Raw genomic sequence first — 19166 nt, forward strand, 5'->3', positions numbered from 1 at the left:
TATAGAAGTCTAGGTTAAATTAGTGTGAAATACAAGTTCTAAAACATTTTTAGAATAAATATGTTTTTAAGTAGAATTTGAGAACTACAGAATAACTAGAATTGCCTTATATAAGAGAAATGCTAAAGCTATTTAATGAATGAATATTTTAATTTCCACAAGAGTCCCTTGTATGTGTTAAGCTTTTCTAAAGACTTTTGGGAGCTACAAAGTTTGTATAAGAAAGTAAAAGCATACCCATAATTATCTCAGGTACATTATACTTATCTCAGCCAGACTTTACTATATGTAACGTATATTATATATTAAACTATACAAACATAAACAGCATTTCAAATCCAAGGAACATATTCTGATTCAAAGAAGTGTGGATTACTGAGCCTCTACTACATGAAATTACACACGTGGTAAAATGGAAAATTTAAGATACAGATCAGGATCCTTAACTACACATATACTTTACTTATAAAGTCATAGTCTACCTTGACTTTATCTGAAGTCCGTTTTCCACCAATGCCTCCAGAGCCAACAAGGAATAGGGAGAACTGATTATAACATATAAGTTCCTTCCCAGAATAAGAATAGACTGAAAAGTAAATGAAAAAAATGTTTTAAGTTGTCAAAAGACATAACTAATTAACCAATATATGATCAACAATTCCTTTAAAAGTTAAAAAACAAAATCCAATTACTGAAAGGTTTTATAATTTAAAGATGTCTAAGCTTGGTTACGAGCCATTCATTTTAATTCACCAGTTTCTGGAAGACAGACAGAAGAGGATGTTCACCAACCCTTACTTGACTATAAAATAGTAGGTTCTCTCCCCTCTTTCTAAACCTCCCCAACTTTCATACTTTAATTCTCTCCACCTCAAACATTTCAAGCAATCCCTCTATAAAGCGCAGGTAACCTCACACTCAAACTTCCACACATTCTGCCAAAGCACTCAAAAAGAGCCTGAAATGTAAAAGAGGAAATAAGTGAGACTGAAAGTATAAGCTTCGGGAGGGAGGGATCATGGTTATTTTGCTCATCATCATATTCCCAGCAATTAGAATAGTACCTGGGATCAAAAGAGGCACCTGATAATGTTTATTAAATTAATTAACGAATCAATGATTAAATGACAAGTGAGCATGTTAGTAAACAGGTAAGCAAGTAATGAATGAATGTAAGACAGCTGTCCCTCTTTCTACTGACTCATTTCCTAGCAAGAGTTTAAGTATTATCTGTGTTTCCAGCTCTAGAAAACTAGGAACATGATTTTGAACTGCATTACAGAAAAAATCCAATTATAACAAAAAATAAAAAGGTCATAGTAATTTGTATTTAAAATAAAAATTTTTGTTTATTAAATAAGAAACTGGATATTCTATTTCATTTATACTTATCTATAAATTCTAATACATTATTACATATTATCAAGCTATAGTTAAATAAATGGAGTCAGTCAAGAGAAAATAGTAAAAATTAAAGCTAAGGTTCCTGCAGAATTTTTGTGGTATATTACATTTGGTAGGATGGCGAGAAGACTAAAAGATAACTGGGAGAATTACAGCCAAATACTGGCCAACATCTGGAATGACAATAAAATATGAAAATCTAAAAAAGAGAAATAGAGGAAAAAAGAGAGGAAGGGGAAAAAGAAAGATAATCAACATATGATGACATACTGAGTTAACAAAAACAATGTAGTAGAATATTTAAGAGCATCAAAATGTTCTCAATATATTATTAAGTAAAAACAAGGCAAATCCAAAACAGCAAATACAATATAACCTCCTATGTGTTTAGAACAAAAATGGTACCACCTATATTCCAAATATCAGATATTAAACTTTCCGCTGTCCTTTATTCCCAAAAATTTTTGACAATAAATATTTATTTTGTTCTTAAACTTTAAAATAAATAAATTTTAAGCAGTGTTATCTGTAGCTTATGTTTAATTATTAGTATTTCAACATTTACTAAACTACTATAATCTTTTTTCCACTGCAAATAAGATGTGGCTATAATGTTTAAACCACATTATGAGTTCAATAGGCTTGAAAGTGCAAGTTTAGGGACCTAACTACCATTTAGAAGAGTGATCCAGGGGTCAAATATGTTCCAAGTTCCAAAGAGCTAACAAAGAAAACAATTTCTACAATATCGCCTAATTACCAACGAGGGCTGTCTATGGATTCCTTCCTGTCCAAAACTAACTCCAGCAAGTATAATTCTCCTTATGTTCTCCAAACCAGCCACAGCTCTCCAGTGCTTTGTTTGTATCATCTCAAATCCCCTGAAGTGGCCCGCTCTCCCTACCCTTATCCTAATCTACTCCTTCTTACCCTCCTTCCTTATTTTCTAAAACAGCTTCTTACTAATCACTTCTATGGTGAAGTACTATATTACATATAAAACCTATCAATCTAACAATATTATTATAAGAACTGGAAATTAGTTACCATCGATAAGAATTACTAAACCGGATCCTTTATCTAGGACATCAGCAACAACTGTTTCATTCCTTAATGTTCCTAAAATAAAAAGTAAAATAAATAAATAAATAAATAAATAAATAGACTGTTTTAAAGACCATAAGTAAGTAGACTGTGTTAAAAATAATAAGTTATTATATTAAGACATGAGAGACTTTAACATAATTTCCACTATTATAAGTTCAGCAAAACTAAAAATTATGATTTAAATTATTTTCATTATAATGCTAAATAATTCAACATTAGAGGCAGTCAGAACACTTGAGTCACTAAACTTGAATCAGTAATTCTGATAAATTAGGTTTTAAGAAATAATACTTTTCAATCATTCAATAAACATTTGTTAAAGATATGACCAGTGCCATTTACACCATTCCTTCTCAAATCTCTACTCTATTGGCTTCAATGGGACTGTTTCTCCCTAATCACTCTGTACTTTTACAGACTCTTCTTTCCATCATGGCGATGTCTTGATGGATCATCATTGTCTGGGGGTGAACTCATCTTTTTCTCAAACCTGCTTTTCTCTTTTGTTCCCTATGTAAATGAATGGTACTACCCACCAAGGTGCGCAAGCCAGAAACTTGAGCATCACCCCTGACTCACAGAGTCTAAGTAGTGTCTACACTTGAGTATGCGGAGAATGGTAGAAGATGGATTCTACTAAAATTTTGTACTTCATCCTTAAGTCTGGGGTTTTAATAGGGAAGTTACAAACACATCTGCATTGCAGAAATAACATTACGGCTGCAATGAGGTGAATAAATCTCAAGGGAACAAGAATGGAGACAGAGAGAATACTTAAGAGAACAAGAGAAAATGGCCAGTGGTTCTCAACCTTCCTAATGCCACGACCCTTTAATACAGTTCTTCATGTTGTGGTGACCCCCAACCATAAAATTATTTTCGTTGCTACTTCATAACTGTAATTTTGCTACTGTTATGAATCGTAATGTAAATATCTGATATGCAGGATGTATTTTCAGAGGTCGTGACCCACAGGTTGAGAACCGCTGTTAAGACTAAACAAAGAAGTAGAAGTGGAGGTGGACAGAAATAGGATTCAGATGTACCAAAAGGAGAGGACCAAAGAACTTGGTAAGTGTCTGGATGTGAAAGGTGGTAAAAGAGATGCCAAGGATGACATCCAGATTTCTCACTTTTCTAAATCTCTCTGACCCACCCACTTGTTTCCATCCTTCTACCACCTTAGTGCAAGCTGCCATCATTTCATCTGAAGTACCACTACAGACTTTTAATGAGATGCCTGCACATCCACTCTGACCAACTTTAAAACATGCTTCGTACATGTCAGGTGATTTTTTCCCAAAGTCAAATCTGACAATGTAATAAAGTGCTTTTCCCAACACCACCACTATCTCTCCCCACCAGTCCCATAAATATAAAATAGCGATAAATACAAAACTCCCTAACATGATCTGTGTGATACTATTCCCTGCCACCACCACCAGGCTCTCCGGCCACCCTGGCCTTCCTTACTCCTCCATTATCTATGCTTCTCATATTTCAAGAGCCTTTACACAGGCCCTTGGATGTCTGGAAAGCTCTTTCCTTCCTTCTTTGCCTCACTTCATACCTAGCTGAAATCTTCCTTTAAAATCTCTCTTCATATCAGTTCCTTAGAGAACACTCTCATTACCAACCCAATAATGTCCAAACCTTCTATTTTAAGTTCTAATGGTATCATGTATGTTTCACCTATAATGTTTATTACAAGTAGTTACAGGTAATATAATGTAATAACAGGTGATTTTGATGTGCAGTCAGATTACAAAATTATCTAAAACCAAATACTGCGCCTTACAAGTGGCAGGTATCCAGCAGATATTTGATAAACGCAGTCACCACATACTGTGCACAACTGATAAAAAGGACTGTGTGAAACTTAAGCTGTACCACTAACACTGAAAAAAAGCTACTCAGCCTTAAGCAATAAGAGTCTCATAATTTCTTTAGTAAAATAAGAATACTGAGGAAAGAGTTAAAGTAGGATTCTAGCTACTTGCTGACTTCTACATTATATAAAGTGAAATGAACAAGTAAGATATTATTGAGAAAAATAGATGATTAAAGATACAAAAAATTTTGTATCTTTTAACATGGTTTGCTTTATGAAAATCAGCACCAATATAAATACCTGAGAAAAGAATGAAGAACCATGTTAATAGGAATCATAACTGTACACAATCACCAAGTTAGAACATATGCACAAAAATGTTCCTTTCATTTGTTAGTAACACATACATCAACAAAAATAAATTATTAGCATTTTGAAGTAATTTATTAAAGGAAATTATTAAAGGACAAAGTTTAAGATAATCAAAACAGGTACTAGTTAATAGCAACCTAGTCTAATCGCTGACAAGCGTGTAAATAACTTGTGATAAGCTTTATTTAGGTCTCTCTATGCCGATTTAACACACTGACACAGTTTGGAAGGTTAGTTAAAAAAATAAAATTATGATGTGGTTACAGGAATCAGTATATCAAGAACTCACCTGTTCTGGGAAGTGGTTTATACAACTCCAAGTACTGCTCCCCATGAAGAATCTATGTTAGGATAAGCAAAGTTTTATTAGCAGACTTTCTTTTTCCACGGGTATTGTCTGTGGATATTACTAATCAAAAGTGACATTTCACTGTCCACATGCTCACATCACTACTTCCCCCAAATTAATTGTCTCAGTTTGGCTCCTACTTCTTAAACACATGATTCAGAAATAATCAGTCCCCCAATCTAAAAACTGTCTTTTGGAACAGAGAAGATATCTTTATTTGTGTTTTCTTGACATTCACAAATCCTTGTTGACTGATAACTATGGATTATTTGCCAGTGGAGACACTAAACTAAGCTGTACTTCCAGTGCCTGGAACATAGTGGGTCTCCAACACATATCTATTGAATGAAAATGAATTGGCAACCGCTAGTAATTTCAGGTCACACATACCAAATATAAACAACTTAACCAAAATACACACATAAACCTTCAAAACTATCTATAATAATCAAAGCGTAATATGCTAATTAGACTGGACATCCTTCCAGACGACCTTCCGGACGAAGCCAGGGCTGCGAGGGAAGCCTGGGTCCTGAGTGCCAGAGGGAAGCCGGTGCCAGCAACCGGAAGAAGAAAGGCCTAGTCTTGCACGAGTTTCATGTGTCGGGCCTCTAGTGTTCAAAATTAAAGTACTACCAATGCCAATATTTCCTTAGTATAATATCTTATAAATTTATCTACAAAGAGTAGATACTAAGGACACTGTAACTTCATAGCCACTTAACCTCCAAATATATGTAGGAAAACAATAGGACAGGAAAAACAAAACCTGGCCCGCATATTCCAAAGACCACACTCCACTGCCATGGGACAGCTTAATTCCCAGTCTTCCTCAGAACCCAGAAGAGGAAAAAGGGTTAGGTGGTTGGCAGTGCTGGGAGGACAAATGAAGGATGCCTTACTGTATCATAAGGCCTGGAAACTCAAGGCTGGGAAGACTGGGATTCAAATGCCAAGACAGCCCTAGCTGGTTTGGCTCAGTGGACAGAGCATCGGTCTGTGGACTGAAGAGTCCCGGGTTCAAGGGCACATACCTCAGTTGCAGGCTCCTCCTCGGCCTAGGCCCTGGTCAGGGCATGTGGAGAAGGCAACCAACCGATGTGTTTCTTTCACATCAATATTTCTCTCTTTCTCTCTCTCTTCCACTCTCTCTAAAACTCAATGGAAAAATATCCTTGGGTAAGGATTACAAAAAATAAAAATAAAAAAAATGCCAAGACAGCTATCATTCCAGGCCACAGGTTTTGAACACCATTTCTGATTTCCAATTCCTTTCAACTCTGAGGGACAATTCTGAAACGTTTTGTTTGCTCTTACATTATGCAAACAGAAGAACTGTTTGCAGCAATTACCACGGGAGAGTGACTAAAACAACAAACTGCTTGGCACACATTTCTCAACTCCCTCCCAACTTCATGAACTACTCTTAATAAAATAAGGGTATTCTCCTAAGTTCAACACAGCAATGGGATAATGGAACCTCCAGTAAATGGGTTCTCCAATCAAGGAGTTGCAGAAATGGTCTCATAGCTGATTCAACAATTAACAATAGGCTCATTCTAAACCTTACTCCAAGGAATAAAATAAACCCCACCTCAAAAGCTTTCTCACAGTTGTTCACTCCTTCCTTTTTGAAACAATTTATTCACTTTGCTTTCCAAATACCATATTCTCCTGATATTCCTCATAACTCATACCTTACCAACCATTCCCACGCAGTCTCTCTCACTAATTTCTCCTCGTCTTTTCAACCACTAAACACTGCAGGGTCCCTAAACTCAAGATCTTCTCTACATATACTCACACATTAGGTAATTTCATGTCTTTAAATATCACTTAAATGCTACAAACCCCAATTAGACCTTACTCCCAAACTCTAGATTCATATGTTCAACTGCCCACTTTTTAACTCCACCTGCATGTATGATAGGCATCTCAAATCTGTTGGAAAACAACTAATTATCCCCACCTTAAAGTAACTACATATATCTATTTTATTAGACATAGTAATGTCATATGTAATTACTATACATATTAAATATGTTGTATATAATTAATTATAAATAATATGTATACAGGGTGGGACAAAAGTAGGTGTACAGTTGCAAGTGAAACAGAGCTTATTCTTATATTGTTATTTACTAATTACTGTATTATTTTTCATATGAACAACTGTAAACCTACTTTTGCTCCACCCTGCATATTATCATCCCAGTTGTCCAGACTACAAACCTTTATCCTTGACTTCTTTTTTCCACCCTCATATCCAGCCTTTTGCTTGAATTATTACAGTAGGCTCCTAACTGGTTTCCATGCTTCCATGCTTGGCTCCCATATAATTTATTCCTCACACAGTAGCAAAAATGAGCCTGTGAGTGAACACAGCCAGCTCATATCACCCCTCAGTTCAAAGTGCTACTAATGTCCCTACTCATTACTCAAGAGTATAAACTGAAATCCTTACAATGACTACAAGGCTCTCTTCTTCCACCACTGCCGCCTTCTCACTCCACAGCGACACTGGCCCCTGTGCTCACTCTACAGCTATATTGACCCCTTTGCTGTTCCAAAAATACCAAGTATGCACCTGCCTCAGGGCCTTTTACACTTGTTTTTTCTGCCTCAAATACTCTTCCACGGGATAATTGCCTGGCTTGCTCCTTTCCCAATATCATCAGATAATGATGATCATATCCACTTTACAGATAAGAAAACAAGCTTAGAGAAGTTATTTACCCTTGGTCAGACAGCAAGTAAATAGTAGAGAGAGAATTAATAACATTATGTCAAGGTTATGGGACTGCACATGACTGCTGCTTCTTTTTGTTTGCCTTTTCAACTACTAACCCTTTTCTCTGTTATTCTTAAAAAGAATATCAAAGGATATGCTAACTATTCCTGAATCAACCATTATAAACTGTTTTACTAATATACACGCACACATAAGGTATGATATTTATCAACCATATTTAAAGAAACAGAAAAAAAACAAAATAAAGGTTTCTTATTATGCATACCTTTGCTAAGTCAATTGAAAGCCCAGGAATCTCTACTAAGTCTCCACGCATTACAGATTTCTGAGCTATAATAACTCCAAAGGTAGGCAAACAGGAGAAGTCAGAATGTCCTTCATAAATAAACTTCAAATCCTTTGGTTCCTTGACCGATGCTCCCACTCCGAGAGCATACATAATAGTTTCCAGTTCCGTGTAGGCAGAAGAAAATGAAGGAAGTGTGTAGCCAACAGCTTCACCCTAGGGGGCAATTGTAGGAAATGATTTTTGCACTCATCTTTAAAACTTCAATTTTTCAAAACTATTCACTGCTTACATACCTACTTTTGTTTTTGAAAAGATGTGATTAAAATATTATTTTAATGAATTTAATGGAGTATTATAATTATTTCATGATATTTAATTTTTTAAAAATAGAAACCAATTACATAATGTGTGGAAAAGGACTGCATTTACAGGTAATTACATTTTTATTACTTGCTAACAGTTAGTATGTCTCGTTTTAAATTTTCCTATCTTTGAAGCTGGAAAGCCCTGTTAACTCAGCAACTATTAGCTACCCAAAAATAAAAAATTAAATTTAAAAAAACCACATATTTGTTATAAGTAAGAATAGTGAACTGCCCTATAATATCTATTACATAAAAATTCACTGTAAACAGATGAGCAAACCACTGCTTAATGCTTGTAAATTAGAATGCCTCATTATGGCTTTACGTGAAATGAGATTTTACCTGAAGTTCCTTCCTAGGAATGTACCTTATCTAAATGGATGTTGTAGTTTTCTATCTAGTGATGATATGCCTAGCTAATATGTAAAGCATATATGAGGTTATAAAAGAATGATGCCCAATTTTCAATCACTCCTTCTAAAGCAGGAGTCGCCAAACAATGCTGAGAGCTAAAAATGGTTTTTACATTTTTTCGGTGGTTAAAAAAAAAGAAAATCAAGAAGAGCATGTGTTAGAAATAGTATGTGGTCCAGAAAGTCTAAAATATTTTATTATCTGGCCCTTTACTAAAGAAGTTTGCCAACTCCTATCCTGAAGTAAAAGCACACTTATAAACTGATCACATTCTCAGCGTTAAAATTAGATGGTTAATTTTATCACTATGTCTGCCTGAGTCACAAAACACCAAAATCACATGTGTCAAATGATTTACTTCTTACTATTTATGCATTACAAGTTTTTTTTTAAGGATAAGTACAAGAGATTGTAAATCTGCAAACTTCATGAGCTATAATCACAATTCTATTAGAATTTCTGACACAATGCGAGGCTTTTTACTTGCAGCCATGCTGAAACGTTTCTAAAAATACGTACATTCTATCAAAGCTTTCCCTTACAAGAAATGACTCAGAAGAGGCACTATATAAATTAGCCTTTTCTAATAAGTTCGAAAAATAGTGACTAACGTAGGATTATCAATGCTTCTGGGGGGGGAAAGACACCTAGTTATACTGAAGAAGAGAAAGTAAAGGTTACATTTAATATTTTAGCCTTGTGTTCAAATTTTATAAATATTTAATAAATATTTTAAGAAAATTTTTCTGGTCACTTATCTTTCCTATTAAACAACAGATGAATAGCTTGGAAAATATGTTTTATATGAAACAAAAGAAAAAAGAGCAGGAAAAGGTCTCCCAAGAAGGCACAGCTTTAGGCTTTTTTCCCTACTTACAGATCCTGAGGTGGCTTTTGATGATGCCGCATGGCTGGTATGATTTGCTGAAACTCCTCCATCTGAATCTATTTTACTTAGAACTCCGATTATACTGCCAGTTGATTCTAAAAAATAACAACAAAAATAATAATGCCTTTGTTAAAGATGTGACTAAAGAAAGCTACAATGTGCTACATCAGCAACTTTAAACCTTTTTCATCTCATGGCACACAAAATCTCATTACTAAAATTCTGCGGCACACCAAAAATACACTTTTTGCCAATCTGACAAAAAAAATGGGTATAATTTTGATTCTTTTACACCGAACGGCTATAGTTGTGTTGGTTGTTGTCATTTTTTTGAAAGTCTAAGGGAAAAGAGGTCAATGCTTTAAAAATTCTTGAGGAACACCAGTGTGCCTGCTGTGGCACACTGGTTGAAAATCACTATGCTAGATAATTTTTCCTATAACGTTCAGCAAGTCTGCTGCAGACTCTAGACTGGCACTCATGAACTGAATGTATAATGTCAGGCTATTATGGGAAAAAGTTGTGAAAGACTTTGAAATAGACTACAGATAACTGGGTGTTTTCAACTGAAAACAAGACACTGTCCAACATGCTCTTCCCAGGTTATGACCCTAAGGAGGCTCTGAGCTTTGCAATGTCTTTGAGCAATTTTACAACTCTGTAAAGTGGGATCCACAGACATGCAATTTCTGTTTGGTGGAGGGACAACTAATTTCCCTTCTCTGACCACCATCACCCTTTCCCCAGGATCAAACAATGCCAAGATTACCCCTAGGTCCCTGTTCAAGTAGTAGCTCTGAAGATAGTACTAAAAATTCTTCCAGACAAAACGGTCATTCTGACCAGTGCCTCCACACAGGTTTTGGAAACTGCTATTCTGGGGTCTTAAGGTTAATAAAGAAGAATCATGGAGCAACCACATATGCCATACGATTCCAATGGCGCTGGGACCTTTCTAACAAACCTTAGAGTTATGGGCCTCCTTCTAAACTCAGAGAAAAACTACAACCAAACTACAGAATGTGAGAGGACCGGGGACATCTGCCCTTCCTGGTGACACTAATGGAGAGGATTTTTCCTACTAGTCCTATACTTTCTTCCCCACTCAGACTGCCGCCTAGAGGGGGCTATTTAACTGAAAGTCACCTTAATGAAGCTGGAAGTACCACACTCAGAGTGAGACAACCTGAGTTAACTCATGGCTCAAACACTGAGAAAGCTTGGAACATTTATTTAGTTTTTCTGGGATTTAGTTCATCATCTATAAAATGAGAAGTGGATACAGGTAGGTGCTCTAGACCAGCGGTCGCCAACCTTTCAGACCTCATGGACCACCAGTGGTCCTGTGAACCACTGATTGGCAACCGCTGCTCCAAAGGTTTCCTTAAACCAGTGGTCGCCAACCTTTCGGACCTCATGGACCACCAGTGGTCCGCAGGCTACCAGTTGGCGACCACTGCTTTAGAGGGTCTCAATTCTATTAAAAATGTGAAATTTTTTCTTCTACCTGTACTTCAAATACAAGACATAGCTTGCATTGCAATCTAAAAGGCTAATATGCAAAGTGTCCCCCAGGAATTCAACCGGGAGACAGGGAGTTCGATTGCTTGCTATGACGTGTGCTGACCACCAGGGGGTGGTGCAGAACGAAGGAAGGCCCTGGCCGGCAGCCAGCAGACAGGAAAGGAAGGCCCCAGCTGGCTGCCAGAAGGCCCCAACCGGCCCTGATCACTGGCCAGGCGTAGGGACCCTACCCGTGCACAAATTTCATGCACCAGGCCTCTAGTTTATAATAACATAATTCATTTAGTTAACTTTTTCTTTATATTAGTCCAATACTTTCAAGTCAATAACGTGGAACTTTGACATCAGAGGAAAGTTTTTAATATACTTCTTCCTTTTTCCTTTCATTCATTTACATTGATAGGCAACTGCTATTGATAGACTAAATTTATCTCAAATATCAAAATACAGAATATAGAAAATGCTACCATTAATGACATAACAATTATGTTATCATCTGATTGAGGAAAAGCACAATAAAATTTCAGTGTATTTACCAGCAGGCAGCTAAGCGTTATTAAGGAAAAAAAACAGAATAGTCATTTTTCTGATATATTATTCTATCAAACATTAAATATATAATTACTAAGAGGGAAAAAAGAGTTCTCTGTGAAATAACCCTAATTCATGATCTTTCCTTTAAATTTTATATACTACTAGAGGCCCGGTGCACGAAATTCCTGCACAGGTTGGGGGAGGTCCTTCAACCCGGACTGCACCCTCTCCAATTGGGACATCCCTCTCACAATCTGGGACTGCTGGCTCATAACCACTCACCTGCCTGCCTGCCTGGTCGCCCCTAACCACCTCTGCCTGTTGGCCAGATGCCCCTAACTCTGTGGTCGGCAAACTGTGGCTTACGAGCCACATGTGGCTCTTTGGCCCCTTGAGTGTGGCTCTTCCACAAAATACCACAAAATACCACGTGTGGGCACGCACATACAGTGCGATTGAAACTTCGTGGCCCATGCGCAGAAGTCGGTATTTTGTGGAAGAGCCACACTCAAGGGGCCAAAGAGCCGCATGTGGCTCTCGAGCCGCAGTTTGCCAAGCCGCAGTTTGCTGACCACTGCCCTAACTGCTCCCCTGACAATCTGATCACCCCTAATTGCCTCTTCCTGCCAACCTGATTGCCCCCTAATTGCCTCTTCCTGCCAACCTGATTGCCCCCTAACTGCTCCCCCATGCTGGCTGATCGCTCCCTAACCACCTCTGCCTCAGCCCCTGCCACCGTGGCTTTATCTGGATGGATGTCCGGAAGATGTCTGGAAGATGTCCAGTCTAATTAGCATATTATTCTTTTATTAGTATAGATATGCACATGTGAGTTATAGTAGAAAAAATAATGTGACTTTTATTGGTTATCTACTTCTGTGGCATATCATAGATGATTCAATAATTCAAGGTAACAAGCATTACTAAATCCTTTCTATGAGTTCTGTACTATGCTAACACCAACTACTAAAGAAGTACATACAAGATATAGTCTCTGCCTTTAAAGGCACTTACTATGCAATTAAGAAACCACACTATGAAACAAGAGCAGTAAGAAGCAGTAATGTCTAGATGCTCTAGTTGTAACAGTTCAGCTACAAGAGAGATTAGTGTAGCCCAGAATATCTGGGGAGGTTTTGTTGAACATATAGGCCTTTAGCTTTTCTAAAGAAGTCCTAATAAAAGGAAGAAGAGGCATTTTAGAAAGACAGAGAAACAGTGGCAAAGACAAAGTGCCAGAACAGCAAATCTTTGCACCAAACAGAACAGAGCTAACCCTAAATAAAATAGGCTTAAATAAACCTTTTGAGAAATAATGAAAAATCAGGTCAGGTAAGGAGCAAATGGTTAGATAATGGAAGACTTTGAAACGAACCACCAGATGAGAAGTAGATGCATTAAGCACAAATGAATAACTTACCTCACACACCAAAAAAAAAAAAGACTATAAAAAAACCTGAAAAACTGACAGTGGGAGTGACATACATATCTTAAATTTGAAGAGTTCTAATACATATTAGAGTAAAAAATGTACTCTAGATGGTTTATGTGTCTAAGTCATCACATTTAAAATACAAAGAAATTCCATAAAAAGAATAAATTGCCTCTGGTTCCCCAGCCAGGACTGGACTGAGTGGGACTCTTTACCTTCAATTCTCTGAGGCTTGCTGGCATTTTCAAAGTCACAGATCTTTCTCCAGTTAGCCTTCACTGCCTCAGGAGTCATCGGCTGATTCCTCTGTCTTACAATTGCCCCAAGGCTCCGCTCCCAGCGCACTGGTTATAGAAACAAAAATAAGATACTGAACACATAGTTTAGGTAAAGTAAAACTCATAAGAGTCCCTTGAATTTTTTTAACTTTAAGAAAAAGGAAATTCAGAAAAAGGATTCCACTTCTTTTCCTAGATGCCTTAAAGTTGATATTTCTAAAATAACAAATCCATTAAGATAATGTCAATTTTTTAAGAAAATATTTGAAACTGAAGGGAAAAACCTTTCCTCTTACTATACCAAACACTATTAAATGCAGAATGAAATGCTGAATCAGAAAGAGTTATATACATACTATCATGCAAAAAAACTCACTTCATGACCACAGATCATTCGGGAAATATTCTTCAAGATAACAGAACAGAGCTTCGTTGGAGAGTAAACCGAGGACTAGTAGTGATAACAGATCAAAAAGTTCAGACAGCCAAATACTATATCAAAATAATTTTCCCTTTTCCTCCCTTTGTTCTTCCTCCTTTTCCACAGGAAGTCAACTAGCACTCACAGATTCACAAAAATCATTACTACTGCATAAGTTCCATGAGAATTAACATTGTTTTCTTTTCAAAAGACAGTAATAAATAACCACTAGTAACTTATTTAAATATAATGGTCAGATTCCGATGATTATTAAACTGAAGATCTGTCTTGGAGAATGACAGAAATGACTGCTTCTAGAGCTTTCCTATTAATAAAGTCCCAGATACAGCTTTTATTGTAAGAATGGATCTTCCTTTTTAAAATTGATGTCATAAGACACTTAATTGAGTAATATAACTCAATAACTGGAGAGAAGAGAGAATTAACATTGTTTTCTTTTCAAAAGACAGTAATAAATAACCACTAGTAACTTATTTAAATATAATGGTCAGATTCCGATGATTATTAAACTGAAGATCTGTCTTGGAGAATGACAGAAATGACAGATGTGCAGGAGGCAGCTGGTCGATGTTTCTCTCTCGTCGATGTTTCTGGCTCTCTATCTCTCTCAAATTGATGTCATAAGACACTTAATTGAGTAATATAACTCAATAACTGGAGAGAAGAGATGAAAATTTACTTTAATAACTGGAGAGAAGAGATGAAAATATTGATAATCTACAATGCTCTCCAGTAATGGTAACCTTTTAAATAATTCAATTAATTTTTATACCACTAGCCAACTGCAAACATAAATTGGGATACAGGAATTTTTACAATTTTTAAAAATTGCCTTAGAAAAGCAATTATTCAATCTGGAGCTCACAAGGTTTAAGGGCTGGGGTAAGAGAGGCTTAAAGCTAAATGAATTGAAGGGAAATAATTTCCACAGATCAGTTGCAATTTCTGTCCCACAAAATTGTCCATGTGACTCTATGTCTCTTGATGTCTCATGCTCTAAGAAAAAAAGAATTAAATGAGAGAACTGGAGAACTTGCCTGCTGTGGCTCTTCCCATCTTTTAAAAACCAGCTCCCCCTCCGTCCCACTCTCCTGCTGAAACAGTAAGAACAAGCACATGGCGTGCCAGAGATGTGGGAGGACATCAATATAGAGACTATGCTGTCTGAAGGAAGAGCCAGTTCTGGATAAGAAGAGGCAAATCCTCAATAAGGACTGCCAACAGAAAGAAAATAAAACAGATTCTTGAAAATGCTACAGTCTGCAGGACAACTTCCAGGTTTTAGAATACCTGGTGGTATAACAATGTTTGAGATTGAGTGTGTGTGCACTAGATCATGGTAGGCATTTGACAAGATCTTTAAGATCTTTATCCAGCTCTAATTAGATATGCAGGTTTAAAGATATGGAAATAATGTATAGCAACAGAGACTTACATTTTCCAATCCATCCTGCTCCAACCTACCAAGAAGAGGAAAAAAAGTTATACCATCTAATGTGAAATCACTAATAAAATTTTTTAAATGCAAAAAACAGGCAACTATCTTACTAAGAATATTAGAATACTAGATGACAAAGGATAAAAACAATACAAATATCCACTGGCCCTCGTGACTGCACTGTTCATGTTATCATAGTAGAAATATAAAGCAGCACAATGTAATAGAAATCATGTAGTAGAAAAAAGACTCTGATGTCAGAAACCAAGGTTTAACACCAGTTCTTCTTACTGACTAGTTATGTGACCCTGGTCAAATTATTTGACTTTCCTAAAGCCAAGTTTCCACTTAGGTAAAATAAGGATAATAATACACTCTTCGTAAGGTAATCATGAAGGTTAAAAAATATAAATTATAAAATTGCCTAACACATCACAGACTTGAAATACATGTCCCTCTAGAAAAACCAAGTGGATAAAAATATTAAAAGCAAAGAAAAATAAAACCAGGATCTGAGTTAATGAACTAAGTGTAATCATTTTAATAAAACATCTTTATGTAAAGGTAAAGCAAATGACCAAATATATTAACTGCCACACAGAAGATAAATTTTTTTCTAGAGAACATTCAAAGATATTGTCAGAAGAAAATGTTGTACGTAAAGAAAACCTGTTTGCCATGTCTTCAAATGTCACTCAGTGTGCCAGAATTCCACACATGTATGGAAAGAAGAAAACTTACCAGTGGACAGTACACATCTTAGTGGCTATAGGCTTAAAGGTATGACTTTTTTTTTCCCATCTTTTTTAAAGGTCTGATTTTTTAATCACCCTTTGCCTTTATATTAACAGGCCCACACTTTTTATAACAGACCCATCAGTCCTGATGCTGCCAAAGTAGATAAATCAGCAGTGGTTTTGACAACAGTCAAAAGAGATACCATTTTTTTTTATCATGTTTGGGGAGTGAAGCAACAAACTACAAGCTCCTCTCAGGTGCTAGAAACAACAGCTTCAACTGAGCCAAAGGAACTGTATCTGCCATCCCAGTTATCTACTAGGACTTTACTTTCAAGGTTTAAGTCAGGATATCACACACACATATCTTACTTTATTTTATCAATCATACATACCAAATGTTCCTCACTAAAAATGTGCACAATATCATAAAAGAAAACCACACACAGAATTTCATCTACCCAGGATCCTGTGTATGTTTATTGTGTGTAAAATGCATATCTAAAAAAGACTACTAGTGTAAAATGCACATTTAATAAAAGACTGGAAGAGAATACATAAGAATATTAATAGTAATGATCTCTAAATAGTAGTAATGTGGGTGATTTTTTTCTTCTAAATATTTTCCTGTATATTTGAAGTTGTCTACAAAAAGCACATATTATTTTTGTTCCCAGAAATTAAATAATTGTAAAAGGTAAAAAGATTTTTTTAATTCCCTAATAAGATTAAACACACACACACACACCCAAAAAAAAAACAAAAAAAAACCCAGGCAGGTAAAATTTTGAGCTTGATATTATTAAATTTTCTTTCTCTGTAAATTTAGTGTAGTAAAGTTCTTTCCCACTCTGTCCACAATTCACACCCAATGATTGTGATTAAGAAACAGAGGCACATATCTCCACTTAAACATGGATAGACTGTTTTTTATTTACTTATCTGCTTTTTGTTCCAATGAATCAGGCTAAAATACTATCCACTTCAAACTGAGTCAGGTTATTTTACTACTAAGAAATATTTTTGGATATCATTCTATTCCTCATACAACAGGTTCATTATTACTAGAGGAGGGGAGTCATAAAATATATTAACAGTTCATGCTAGAAAGGTAAAAAGAGATCAAACTCAAATGAGAAAAAAATGCATAAAGTGGCATAAAGAGATCTAAATGGACTTTGACTATGGGTCTCAATGGATGATGTAATTATATGGGTTTTTTTGTTTTTTTAATTCTACAATAAACATTTAAAGCTTTGCAACAAGGAAAAAGGGAAGAGTTTATTTTTAAAGTTAAGATAAATAGTAAGCTGTGTTTACTGATCTATTACACCCAGACTAAATTCCTGCTATACTGATATATTTAAATTGAGGGGTGACTGCTAGGTACTATGTACTAGGTTCTATACTAAGAGTTTAAAAGTATGATTTCTGTTTGCCACAAAAAAAAACAAAACTAAAGTTCAGGGAGGTTAATTTGTACAAAATTCCAGCAAGCCAGCAACTGCCAGAATACCAGTAAGAACTAAAAATCTGACCTGGCTGACTCTAAGCCCTAAGCTCACCCTTCCACTTTACCACTGAGCTTCTCAAACCCAATGAGACTTTCTATATTTGATTATACACCCCAAACCAGCCACATTTTCATTTGGTAAGAATATTAGAAATGAAGAAAGTAAAAAGAGAATTTTTGAAGTTGCAGTTACTTTCTCAAAACATTCCTTAATTATAATATAACCATAAGATTTTTAAAAAATCAACTGATGCTGTTTTAAAAATGTGAGCAATTGGAAAATACTAATTTTTAAATCATTTTCATATCTAATTACACAATATTGCTTTGGAAGAAAGCAGGAAGGTACAGAATACCTCGAACAGGCCACCGTTTTCCTCACAACTCTCATGGCACAGCCAAAGGACCAGGGGTGCCACGTAATCTGGCTTCAGTGCTTCCAGAATATCTGAAATAAATGCCCCCCAAACAAGTTTATAAACAAGAATATGTACACACTTAAGCAATCATGTTACTTTATGAAAATTTCTTACTTATAAAATGATAGGCAATTCAGAGACATTTCAAATAACAAGAACTAATTTAGATGTACAAAATTAGACTAACACTCAAGGCTTTTCAAAGAACTTTTTCCATCCCAATAGAGATATTCCTAAAGTTCTCTCAAGTTTGAATATTAAATACATCAGACATATCTTTTCCAAGATGGATAACATACTATTCAGGAGAAGTCAGTTACAGCTGCCTAGGCAAACACTGGTGAGCAGAGCTATGTATGACATAGGAACTTAGCTACCATTCGTTCCCAAAACTATTTCACTCTCCCAGCCATTTAACCAGAAGCTAGAAAACTAAAAAAAAAAACAACAAACAAAAACACACACACACACACACAAAAAAAACAACACAGCCTTGACAATTGTAATGTTAGTGGGATAATGATGTGAGATGAACCTTGCAACCGTGTAAGATAATGATGTGAAATGAACCTTGCAACTGCATAAGATGATGGTGTGAAATGAACCTTGCAACCATTACTGATGAGTAACAAAGTGTAAGAAATATTTTCCCATTGCATCCTTTCTGTGAGCAACGTAACCAAGCAGAAAGGTATCACACAAGGAGTACGAAGACCTGGATTTTACTGCTAGCTCTGCCAAGCAGGCAATTTAGGACTGTGAACACATCACTCAACTCCCCTGGACATGTCTTCTCAGTAAGATGGTAAGTAAAATGCTTTCCCTGCCTATTCCATCAAGTTGTTCCAAGGCTCAAATGAGATACAATTTGCTAATCCTATATAATAAAAGGGTAATATGCAAATTGACCCTAACAGCAGAACGACTGGGAATGACTGGTCACTATGACACACACTGACCACCAGGGGGCAAACGCTCAATGCAGAAGCTGCCCTCTGGTGGTCAGTGCGCTCCCACATGGGGAGCTCTGCTCAGCCACAAGCCAGGCTGATGGCTGCCAGCACAGTGGTGATGGCG

At 36.1% G+C, this 19166-nt stretch overlaps 1 protein-coding gene across 1 annotated transcript in view; it reads right to left on the reverse strand.

Moving 5' to 3' along the window:
- The window catches only part of HSD17B4 (hydroxysteroid 17-beta dehydrogenase 4), a 71422-nt gene that overhangs the window by 27042 nt on the left and 25214 nt on the right, over positions 1-19166 (reverse strand). Inside the window, exons 8-15 of the mRNA XM_006081110.3 lie at positions 18027-18118; positions 15418-15442; positions 13478-13606; positions 9761-9867; positions 8081-8317; positions 5004-5055; positions 2452-2523; positions 483-586 (exon numbers count right to left, since the gene is read on the reverse strand). Coding sequence (XP_006081172.1) covers positions 483-586; positions 2452-2523; positions 5004-5055; positions 8081-8317; positions 9761-9867; positions 13478-13606; positions 15418-15442; positions 18027-18118 — 818 coding nt within the window. The remainder of the gene's footprint in view (positions 1-482; positions 587-2451; positions 2524-5003; positions 5056-8080; positions 8318-9760; positions 9868-13477; positions 13607-15417; positions 15443-18026; positions 18119-19166) is intronic.

This window comes from Myotis lucifugus, unplaced genomic scaffold (genome assembly GCF_000147115.1).
Source record: "Myotis lucifugus unplaced genomic scaffold, Myoluc2.0 scaffold_0, whole genome shotgun sequence".
NCBI lineage: Eukaryota > Metazoa > Chordata > Mammalia > Chiroptera > Vespertilionidae > Myotis > Myotis lucifugus.